A 12,191-nucleotide genomic window follows, 5' to 3' on the forward strand; every position below is an offset into this window, starting at 1 on the left:
GCCGGGCCGGGGCTCCATGGGCACCCGGCTGGGGCCCACGGGAGCCTGGAGAAGAGCCTGCGCCGCCCAGGGAAGGGAGCAGCGTGTGAGGCGCAGGCTGGTGCCCCTGGCTGCAGCACTGGACCTGGACTGAGTCCAGAATTCAGACCTGACAGAACATGGCTTCACAGTTACATTCACACAAGAACAGATATCCAGAGCTCTGGGCAATCACGCAGCAGGTTTTTGTTTCCACGTGGCAGGGTGGCAGAAATGCTGCAGTCTTCTTTGAAGCATCTCCTTCAGAAGCCGCTTGGAGCAAGGCCACAAGAGCAGCCATTTCAAGTCCATGCACACACACACAGACACACACACAGCACAGATAGCTCAGCAGAGCAAAGACAGGAAGGGCCTTTGTATGATGTATTCCAGCAAAGGTTTATTGCATCCACCATGCCGAAGGGATCGGGAGACAGACCTGGACATATGCTCTGCACCAGGTTACATAGGAGTCAGTGGGCAAATGGGGCAGCACAAATTGCAATGCAAAGGGGATTGGCTTTCAGGGAAGACAGGGCCGGACACTAGGGGTACCCCAACCAATGAGGAAACACATAAAGGAGAAACCATGAGAATTTGGGACCTATGGAGGAAGGAACAGGGGTGGATCATAGTGTTGCAAGGCTCCGTGGCAGAAGTCTTCTCTTTCAGCCTAGGTGGAGACTATTGTATATTCTTCCAAGGCAAGGCTGTTGGGATTTCCCTGAAGGGTTCAAAGGATTCCACAGGTTTTATATAGGAAGGGAGTGAACAAAAAGCACAATTTTCACATCCAAGGCAGACAAATGATATGAGGAAAATAATTTCCAGAAAGGAACCTTATCTCGAGAATTTATGATGCAAGCTAACTGCCATGTGAATCAGGGAAAGCCTGGCTCCTTTAGTTTTCCGCAGGAAGTATTCCCCCATGTAAACAGATACCAGTGCTGTTGTTAGTGCTGGATCCCCCAGGATGGTGTCATGCACAGCATACAGTACAGCTGGGTCAGGAGATGCAGGGAGAGAAGAGCAGCAACCTCTCTGAACATATCATAAGGATATAAAGCTAGCAGAGAGTATCCAAAGAGGGACATGAAGATGATGAGGGGACAGGAGGGGAAACTGTATGAGGAACAGCTGAGGTCAATTGGCTTGTTCAGCTTGGAGAGGAGGAGGAGAGAGGGGGAGGAGATCTCAGCATCTTCCTCCCGAGGGACAGCTCCAATCCCTGCTCTCTGTGACAGGGACAGCACCTGAGGGAATGGCTGGAGCTGTGTCAGGGCAGGGTCAGGTGGGAGATCAGGAAAAGGTTCTTTCCCCAGTGGGTGCTGGGCACTGCCCAGGCTCCCCAGGGAATGGGCACAGCCCCCAGGCTGCCAGAGCCCAAGGAACATCTGAACAATGCCCCAGGGATGCACAGGGTGGGGTTGTTGGGGTGTCTGTGCAGGGCCAGGGGCTGGGCTCCTGATCCTTGCAGGTTCTTTTCTCTGGTGAGTCTATGATTCCATGATTCCTAGACCCTGGGAAGGAAGATTGCTTTTTTACAGTGCTTTGCCATGTAAATAAATGCTATTTGTAGTGCCTTCAGTTGGCTGTGCTCTCAGTTGTACCAAACAAAAGTGACAGGATTCAGCTGCTGTTTTAGACAGAAAGCACAAAGCGCCACCTCACCATATCGAGCATTGCTCTATTTAAAGGTTCCAACAATCTCTTCTCCATTTCCAGATGGAAACATCAGCAAACACAGGTTGCAAAAGTCAAATGAGTTCCAACATTCCCAGGATACAAATTTTCACTAATGAAACCAAGCAAGGATTGCCCACAAAGCCTTTGGAATCGCTTCCTAGATGAATTAAAGTCTCTTCCATGCAGGGCTGTAATAGCTGAACTTCTGCAGTGCTGAAAGGTTTCAGGTAGAGTGGGAAAAAGTCCACAGTGTTCCTGTACAGTCCGAAATAGGGATGCAGGGTTGGACCAAAGGCTTTACTCAGGGGGATGATGCCAAAATCCATTGCATTCTGGCACACCAGCATTCCAGACCCCAGCAGGTCTGACAGACAGCCCATGCAAGGAACAAGCAAGATCCAGCTACTAGAGAATGGAATGGGAAGGGAGATGGATTCATTCAGACAAGCAATTAGTGCTTGAAGGAAACCCGTGCACAGGTCCCTTTGAGTGAAATGGAAAAGCAAAAGGATTTTGGCAACAGTAGCAGAACTCTTGGAAATAGGAGTGCTTTGCAACAGCAGCTTACTAGGACTAATTGCTGCCACTGGACATTAGGGCAGATGAGAAGAGTTTGGGTAATGCAGGAATCATGTCAGGAGATAAGCAGTCATCTCCTGTTTCCCCACAACCTTGCAACAAGCAGAAAGGGCTGTTTGATCAATGAAAATAAAAATAGCAAGAAAATCCTGCTGACTCCTGCTGAGACGTTGATAGTCTGGTGCCTCTGTTGCCATCTGCTTGGGGGTTACTGCCAGCTCCGAGCAATTATTCTTCATGAATTGGTACCTGTGTGAGCAACAGAAAGAATTGGAGAGTAGAGCTCCTAGCCCACCTCAAGGCTTTGCTTTCATCCTCTCCACATCAGCTCAGGTGACTTGGATGCCTTGTCCGGGGGGGAGGTGTCCCTGCCCATGGCAGAGGGTGGAATGGATGAGCTTTAAGGTCCCTTCCAACCCAAACCATTCTGGGATTCTAGGATTCTTCTGAAGGCACTATCATCTGTAATGAGAGATCCCTTTCAACAAGCTCCATCATAAACTGCTGTCCCTTGTCCCAGGCTGCCCCACTGTAACTAATTACAGCCTGAATTACAGCCTGGTTTTCCAGCCACACTGCAGCTCCCTTTGATCTGTGCTGGCCTAAATGGCCTCCAGAGTTCCACTATTCTACAGCCTGGTTTTTAGGCAACTTGGAGTCCAGCACCTCCTACAACCAGCCCAGGAACTGGTGACCCTTGTAGATTTTATTAGGTGTTGCAAGTCATTCATGACTAAATGGAACTTAGGTCAAGTGAATCTTCAGTTTTCCCAGGAAAACAGTGAGCTGACTGGGGAGTGTTTGGCACAGGTTTAAGTTCTCCTGGACAAAACCACTCTGTGGAAGGAGGAGCCAGGCCCTAATGTCCAGGCTGATCAAGTTGTTCCAGATTATCTCATTCAACAGTTACTCTTCTTAACCTGCTGTCTCCAAAGATGACAGTGTTCTCTGCATCCATCAGTGTTCTGTCTGCCTTTCACATCCCACTGTGGCATCCAAGCCAATTCTTCCTTAAAACTGGAGGTAAAAGTACACAAGGCTGATGACCAGACACTCAGCTGGACCAGAGGCTTTGGGTCAGCTCCTCGCACTGCAGCTTATTGTACAGGACACAGGAAGGCTACAGGGATCCAGCCTAAGCCACACTTTGATAATGGAAAAATAAACCTTACTCCTGCCCTCACTCCTGTCTTTTCTATTTGGGTTGCATGCTTTCAGAGCTAAAAGGTACCAAGGGTAGAGGATCCAGCACAGCAGCCCTGCATTTTCTAGAGGCCCTCCAACACAAAGACAACTAAAATGACCTTGGGTTAGTCACAGTTTTTCAAAGAGAAGTGAGCAAAACAAGGTATTTTAAACAGTGCCAAAATTGATAGAAACCCCAGATGGAAAACTGTATTTTTCAGAAAGAAAAACACAAATGAGGAACAGAATTCTGGTCTCCTTTCTTTCCCAGTATCAGACAATATGAATACAAGCATCAACAATTAATACTAGCTCTTCTTCCAAAGAGACAGCAACTGAACACCACAAATTCTGGTAGGCTTTTTCAAGGCAGAGAATGGATTTAAAGAGGGCTTACCCTGCTCAAGTAGCTGCTCTTGGATTTCAGCTGCACTCATTTAATTTTACTGGAAATCTCTTTCAGAAGGCCTTTCAAATCAGAGAGCTTTAAAAAAAAGAAGAAGGAGGTTATTTTGGTAAAGTCTATCTAGCTGAATGAAAGCAGTGCTAATGAGAAAAGGAAGTACTGACTAATTGCCTCTTCAAGTATTGCATCAAATGCAAGAGTGCTGGAGAGGACACTCCCAATTACAATGTTCATCAGGGCAATTAATGCAGCAAGCCCTGATGCCTCTGTATTTCAGTGAGTTAACCAGCAGTGACCAGAAGAGAGAAACAAGAGGGAATTAAGGTTAGGAGGATCTCTTTTCAGTTTCAAGAGCAGCATCACTAGCCACAGACTGGCTCACCACTTCCCTTTCAGTCTTGGGAAGCAAACTATCATTTTGTAATCGAAATTATTTGACAGCAACCAAAATATGTATTCTGAAGTATACATGGGTCTTTTCACCTGTGAGCTTCTCAAAAGTCTGTGCTTCATGTCAAAGCCACTCCCCACTTCAGAGGCCAAATAGATTGTTCAGTCAAGCCTCAGAAAATACCCACTGTGAATGTCTTTTCAGCATCACAGTCATAAAAAGATTATTTGTATGGCAATTCTCATAATGTGCTCTCTGGCAGATTGGTAGCTTTCTATTGCTTAATTACCCCATGCCAACAGCACCAGAAGCTAAACTTGACAGACACCTTGGGAAGGGGACATACCAGGTGTGTGACATCCCTTCTTCCCATTGGTGTTTCATGGGCCTGTTACACAGCTGAATGCTGCAGTTTAAGGTGGAAATTACTTCTATTTTATTCCATCCCACAAGGAATACTGAGAAACACTCCTCCAGCAAGTGTCTCTCTGTTTCATTTTCCTTCACAATATGAAGCTCTTGTGGCTTGGAAGGGACCTTATAGCTCATTGTGTTCCACCTCTGCTGTGGGCAGGGACACAGGCTGCTCCAAGCCCCATCCAGCCTGGCCTTGGGCACTTCCAGGGATCCTGGGGCAGCCACAGCTTCTGTGGGCACCTTGTGCCAGGGCCTGCCCACCCTCACAGCCAAGAATTTCTTCCCATTATCCCATCTTTACCTGCTCTATGTTCAAACCCATTCCCTCTTGTCCTAATCTCTACACACTATACACGTTCCTGTCCATGCAATCAAAACACCATGGTAAAAAAGCCCAGTTAAAATGGGGTCCTGGTGACAGTGACAAAGACTGCACATGACTCTGGGAGCTCATTTTCCTTGCCATGGCACACCCCCTGTTCACCAGAGAGAATCACATTCCCCAGAGCAGTCTGGGACAGAAGTACCTTTGCATCCAGCTGTCTGAATCGATGCACCATCCTAGAAGCAGAAGGAGAACACGGAGCAAAGGGATCAGTCTGAATACCAAGGAAAACTTGGCCAATTACCACATCCCACCTCCCCCAGGGCTCCATCCTCCCAGGGAGGCAGGGCTGCACGTGACTGGCATCATTTTTAGTAAAAGTAAATGAACTAATATGCAAATTATTATTATTAGTAGGATGCTATTCCATTTTCCTTCTTAAGACACTTTTGCTTCCAGTACCAAGGAGATGGTTTTGGTATTTGTTTGGCTTCTTATCCAATGCTGCATGTCTCTGGGTAGTCTTAACTAAACACTTATTTGGGGACAGCAATGTTCATGCCCACGGATAGGAAGGGTCTGGTTTTTCTTGCCCATTCCTAACAGCTCTCTCTGATTAAGGGAAATACTCAAGCTGTCAGAAGTTAGCAAAGTTAAGCAATCATACAGAGCAGGTTTTGCTCTCTAGCAGTGCTCTGTTTTCTTCCTTTCTTTCTGTTTCTTTTTTCTCTTGTACTATTGCTCTGAAAACAGTGAGACAGATCCCAAAGATAATGTTTCCATGAGCTGGCAGTCAAAGAAACATCCAAGTCTAAGTATCCAAGCTCCAAATACCATTATTCTAAAGATCATCTTCCCTCCTCAGAGGTCTTCCAGACTAAGTACACATCTCCATCTGGATTACTGCTGTGGGAACATCAGAGATTCCAAATCTAATGGCAAACATTGTCTGCTAAATGTATAACCATAGAATTATCTGGGTTGGAAAAGACTGAGTCCAATCAATCCCACCACTAACTTGTGTCCCCAAGTGCCAAATCCACAAAGCTTTTAAATCCCCACCCTGAGGTGGGAGTGCCACCACTGCCCTGTGCAGTCTGTTCCAGGGCTGGACAACCCTTTCCATAAAGAACTTTTTCCTAATATCCAACCTAAACTAATGCTACAGCAAGAGTCAGCTGTGGCACTGCTTCCCATGATGAGATCTCAAAACACCATGGGAAGACATTTTCTTCTCTTCAGCAGACAAAAAAGCACCATTTCACTTTAGGAATAAAAAGCATGTTTATGCTGAGATTGCTTACTTACTCATTAATTTGTAAACATTTAGAGCTGCTGAAAACTTGCCTTCACTAGAAATGTTCAAGAGAAAATTAAGAGAATGAAGACAAAGATGGGCAGGCTTACTCTTCTGATGAATCATTTGCTTTTGTATTGATTTTGACGAGGTAATTTTCCTTCATGACAGCTTCCCATGCCAGGATTTCATTGTCCTCATTTCTCGAGCCTGGGAAATTTATTTGAAGAAAAAACACTTAATTTGTCTTTCCAAAGCCAAGGTGCAAAAAGGCTGGGTCAGTGTGTGGATTCTGAGGTTAATGATTCCCTTCCCCACATCCTGAGCACTCACAGCCCCACTGCCCACCCCTGACAGATGTGACAGCAACACCTTGCACTGAATGCTCCTGGCAACCAGAGTCACTTAAAAATACAAAATCTGAGCAAACATAAAACCCCAAACCAGCCAAACAAACACAAAACACCCCCCTCCTCCCCAACCTTACAAGCTCCAAAAGTCTTTCTGGCCTTCTCTGAGTCTTGGTTAACACAGGTGCCTCTGCTTCAGCAGGTACAGGACATTCTAGCAAGTTCCCATCTGGGTTTGAGCTTTCCATTTGCTTCTATATTATCCCATATTGGGTCATTAAGAGTAACACTTCTAAGAACCACAGTGTAGGATTTTTCACTGAACTGAAACCCTCCAGAACGATGAAGAATTGTCTTCTCTAAGAAGCATTTTGTGGTGGTGCTGTGAATTCAATAATTGATACAGAGGAGCCCACTTTGAGGCATCAAAGCCCTCCAGGGTAATACTTCAGCATTTTATCATGTTCCATGAGGAATAAACCACATTTTTTAAAATAAAAAAATAAAATTAACTGAGACAAAAGAAGCCCAGAGGTGGCGAACGGCTGAAATCCCTTTCTTCCACCCAGTGCTCCTCTGAGCTCACACACTCCTCAGCTGTTCTCCTACATTCCAACAAGCATTTAAGTACCCAAATCCCAACCATTTCCTTAAGAGTTAAATGGGGAAGGCAGGATTTTACAACAGTCAACACATCAGTGTGCTTCCTCCACATAGTTTTCAGTTCCTATCATCAGCAAAACCACAATCATTTTCTGGCTCTAATTAACTCTCCCATTCTTTCAGAGCTGCAGCATCCACTGTGCATCATTTGAGCAGGAATTTCTGCCATCCAACAGCTTCCCCAGCAAGGAATCCACACAGCAATCTGGACAGCCAAAGTGATTTAGTGCTAAGCAATTTTATAGCCCAAAGCAGGCTCTTCCTCCTAAACTGGTAACAAATCCAGCTTCTGCTGCAGGGCAACAGGCAGATTGCTGATGAATGGGAGCAGGCCTGTCAATTAACTCAACTTATGCTCTCTCAGCTGAGAAAACACTACATTTGCTGGAGAGATGGGGGGAAGGCTTGTTAAAACAATTCCTATCTGTGTCCTCTGACAGAGAAATTGAAGGAGAAATAGCTCAAGAATTGACTTGCCATTTTTGAGGTGGTTTGCTCGTTTGGCTACATGGAAACTGTTTATTCTCTTTCTGTCATCCCTAGCAAGCAGGATTAATTACAAAAAACCTTGCAATGCTGGGAAACAGCACAGGCAGCCCTAAAGAGTTGGGATTAATCTGAAGTCTTAATGATTTACACACACAAAGCAATTCTACATCGAAATGGCTTGGACAAGAGAGCACTGGATAAATCTGACTTGAAAACTTGAATCCTACTGAAGAGATTTCCATCAGCACAGTGGATTTGCATGACAGAGGTCTACATGGCCCTTGGAAATTTCCCAGGGGAGCACAAAATGCCTGGAATAAGCACAGGATGCCATGGAGGATCTGCAATGCACCTGCTGCATTGGGCAGCAAGGGCCAAATCCAAGGTTCCTTGGGCAACAAGGAAAAATCCAACTCACAACAAATGGATGGCTCTTTGCTTTCCTTGTTACAGCAACACTTGAAGCATTTCCTCAGCACCATGTATATGTAGGCAAAGATGACAAAGGGGAAGGGGATGGTCAGGCGACTGCAGTATTCCTGCACCAGGAAAAACCGCTGGAACTTCCACACCTGGTCATTGTTCTCCTGCACTGATCCAACCGTGTAGCTGGTGGGAAAGAGAGACACCCAGCATGAGTTATTCACCAAAGAGCTGCAGCAGGGCCAAGAACAGAGCATTCCTCTACTGTACCAGGGCATGGTTTTATAGCCACAGAATCCCACAGTGGTTTGGCTTGGAAGGGACCTTAAAGCTCATCCCAATCCATCCCTGCCATGGGCAGGGACACCTTCCACCATCCCAGGTTGCTCCATGCCCCATCCAACCTGGCCTTGGACACTGCCAGGGGCAGCCACAGCTGCTCTGGGCACCCTGTGCCTGCCCACCCTCCCAGGGAACAATTCCCAATTCCCAATCTCCCATCCATCCCTGCCCTCTGGCAGTGGGAGCCATTCCCTGTGTCCTGTCCCTCCATCCCTTGTCCCCAGTCCCTCTCCAGCTCTCCTGGAGACCTTTAGGGCCTGGAAGGGGCTCTGAGCTCTCCCTGGAGCCTTCTCCTCTCCAGGTGAGCACCCCCAGCTCTCCCAGCCTGGCTCCAGAGCAGAGGGGCTCCAGTCCTTGGAAAATCTCCTCTGGACTCATCCCAGCAGCTTCTGATGTTAGGGCCCCAGTCATTTATTTATTGACTAGGAGGTTATTTAGCTTGTTCTCCTTCTTAGTAATTTGCAAATGGGTGGAACTAAGACAGTAGGAAAAAAAAAAAACCCTTGAAGTTACAAATAAACTGGAAAAAAATCTGAATAAGAAGAAAATGCTCCATGTACTTTTACTACCTCAGCTCTAAGCAATCTTCTTCCAGCCTAGACACATGAGAACAGGATGCTTCTTCACAAGATATTACGTCTTATTAACTGAGCAGATAACTCCCTTCTTAGGGGAAAAAAAAAAAAAAAACAAATAAATCTAAACCTAGAACACTAACAAAAATTTAAAAGCTCCTAAGATTTGTAGTAGAGGTATTAAGGACATTCCAGGCATGGATCAAATCCATGGCACAAAGCACTGTATGAACCCAGCAAGGCCTCAACCACCGGAGCAAGGTCAGGTTAATAAAACCATAGAGTCCTGAAGAGTGAGAATAACTCATTTACTCACTCTAGCAAGGTCACTGGGACAGAAGGGTGAGAATAACTCATTTACTCACTCTAGCAAGGTCAGTGGGGCAGAAGAGTGAGAATAACTCATTTACTCACTCTAGCAAGGTCACTGGGGCAGCAGCTCACCCTTGGCCAGGCCCTGACCCAGCATCACCCCTGTGTGACCCACGGGGGTTCACACCAAGCCCACAGCTCAGAGGATGCTCAGAGATGGAGGCCAAGGACAGGCAGCAGTCCCTCCCCAGGACACTGCACCAGCTCCCCCAGGCTGCAGGGACAGATGCAGAGGCAAGGGTGGCTTCCTGCTGTTTTCCAGCAGTGCACTCCCTTTCCCAGGGAAATGCCAGTGCGGGGATGGCCGGGAGGGCCCCTGGGGTACGCACCCGAACATGGCCACGAGCAGGTTGACCAGGAGGATGTTGGTGGAGAGCATGTAGATGCACACCAGGGGAATGGTGATCCACTCGGGGAAGCGGGGCTGGTTGTTGGCATCCAGCTCCACGCACAGGGGCTTGGACTCGTTCCCAGAAAAGGTGCAGTGGTCAAAGTTGTAGGTGGTGCCTCAGAGAGAGAGGGGAGAGCAAACAGTGAGCTCCTGTTCTGCTGGGCTGTCCTGGACTGCCAAGAAAATTTTGTTCTGTTTGCCATTTGTATGGCAGTTCTCTTCTGTTAAGTGGGCAGTTTTCCTTATCTCTTTCACAACTGGGGGGACATCTGCTGATAAGAGGCTATTGAATGTCACTGCATGGCTGATAAGAACTACAGCATCCCACTGGGAGATGTGAGCCCAGAGGGGAGAGCCAAGCATTCTACCCAGATATAATGTGGAGGCTCTGGAACACCAGCGGGGCTTTTCTCCACTGGATTTCCCAGAGGAACAGCTGCTCTCTTCCCCTGGATCTTCAGAGGAAGATTGCACCCTTCTACAGGATCCCTGCTCCAACAGAACCACCCCTGACACTGCAGGAGGGCTGAGCCACATTTCCAATGGGACTGCCACCAACAGCCTGACCCACAGGGTGTCAGGCTGGGTTCTGACTCTGTCAGTGTTTTAGTGTACTGCATTGTTTATCTTTTTATTTTCTTCCCCATTAAAGAACTGTTATTCCTTGCTCCCATATTTTTTGCCTGAGAGCCCCTTAATTTAAAATTTATAGCAATTCAGAAAAGGGAGGGATGGTTTTATATTTTCCATTTCAGGGGAGGCTTCTGCCTTCCTTAGCAGAGTCCTGTCTTTCCAAACTGAGACAAGGGCCCAGCCCCAGCTCCTGCCCTCATCCCTCCATCCCTGCTCCCCTTTAGACTTGGAGGCAAGGGGCCAGCACAGTCTGGACAACATTTAGGAGGACAGAGCCTTTGACCCAGCCGGGAGAGACCCCCAGAAGGCAAATACCATCAATATCATCAGGGTACTGGCCAAACATGGCCAGGTAGGGTTCGTAGATGACCGAGCGGAAGATCCACTCCCAGCGGTGCTCGTTCTTCCTCAGGATGCCTTGCCTGGCCACACCAAAGGCCACCATCCACACAGCAAAGAGGAAGAGGAAGAAGAAGACATCTATCATCTGAAAAAGGGACAACAAGCATCAATGAGTGCCCCTCTGCATCCACACATGGAGGGCTTTTTGCTCCTCGTTTCACCAACACACATGGTAACAACTGACCGCTCCCATTCCGAGAACTTCAAACATATTTATGCAACCACAAAAGCAAGGCATGTTTTGGAACACAGGATATCCCCCTGGCGTCACACAGGCTCCACAAAAGTCAGAACCAGGTAAAAAGGACTGTGGCTCACCTTATCCCTGTGGGATGAAAGCTTCTGGAAATGCCACTCTGGATGGCTTCCAGCCAGCATTTACAGCACGGACACTCTGGCCAATGGTTTCATGAATTTCTAGCACTGTATGAGAGGATCCTCACCACCCTCTTCCTTAGGTACTCGTGTGATGGATGCAGTGGAGGACCAAAATCCTCCCCCTGTACCCTCTATCATCACTATCTTGTTTGGGGAATACTCATGGGAGCAACAGAAATACTGCTGAAACGTTTGAGGTATGGAAGACAAAAGCTACCAGAAAGCAAATTTCCTCTTCTGTTCTTCAGCCTGATCCTTATTCTATCTCTTGACACAGAAAAATGCCCTGCTCTTAATTAGATCCCATTTAAATCTTAATTCATCCTGTTTAGCAGATTTAACTTGCTGCCATCATCAGAACATGGTGATTTTGCTCTTAAGAGGGAAAGGAAAAAAAAGTGTCACATCATTTATTTAGACTCTCTTGAACAGCTGCCAGAATCTTACCATCCTCTGCAGCATAATAATTTTGGGTCCTAGATTCCTGCTAACTGTGAAAATGTGGATGAGCCTCAGGGTAAAAACTATGTAGTCCAAACAGAAAATTACTCTCCCGGAATACCAAGAGCTTTCATCAGAGTGAAGCCTGATGGAGACAGCAGAAGAAAACAAAGAGAAGCCTTGGGTGAATCATGCAGAAATCAGGTAAAACCACACAGAAACATTGAAATGGAGAGTGGAAGGTGAGTAATTGGAAAGCAGAGCACAGCTATGCAGGGCCCCATGGTCTCCCACATCTAATGACAGGTGACAGAGATGGTTAATGCACACTCTGTTTACACCCTTCCTTCCTGACATGCATCATATCCCTGCTCGTTTCTTCTCTTATTTTTTCTCTTACCCTTAAAGCCATTAACAGCACAGAAATC

General features: G+C 46.9%; 1 protein-coding gene across 1 annotated transcript in view; it reads right to left on the bottom strand.

Annotated features, from left to right (window-relative positions):
- Window positions 1–421: 421 nt before the first annotated feature.
- TRPM8 (transient receptor potential cation channel subfamily M member 8) overlaps window positions 422–12,191 on the bottom strand; it is a 40,667-nt gene continuing 28,897 nt past the window's right edge. The window contains exons 19-26 of the mRNA XM_064718437.1: window positions 11,770–11,908; window positions 10,858–11,029; window positions 9,848–10,025; window positions 8,225–8,415; window positions 6,415–6,514; window positions 5,210–5,243; window positions 3,866–3,952; window positions 422–2,532 (exon numbers count right to left, since the gene is read on the bottom strand). Coding sequence (XP_064574507.1) covers window positions 3,902–3,952; window positions 5,210–5,243; window positions 6,415–6,514; window positions 8,225–8,415; window positions 9,848–10,025; window positions 10,858–11,029; window positions 11,770–11,908 — 865 coding nt within the window. The 3' untranslated portion in view covers window positions 422–2,532; window positions 3,866–3,901. The remainder of the gene's footprint in view (window positions 2,533–3,865; window positions 3,953–5,209; window positions 5,244–6,414; window positions 6,515–8,224; window positions 8,416–9,847; window positions 10,026–10,857; window positions 11,030–11,769; window positions 11,909–12,191) is intronic.

The sequence above is a fragment of the Zonotrichia leucophrys genome, chromosome 7 (genome assembly GCF_028769735.1).
Source record: "Zonotrichia leucophrys gambelii isolate GWCS_2022_RI chromosome 7, RI_Zleu_2.0, whole genome shotgun sequence".
NCBI lineage: Eukaryota > Metazoa > Chordata > Aves > Passeriformes > Passerellidae > Zonotrichia > Zonotrichia leucophrys.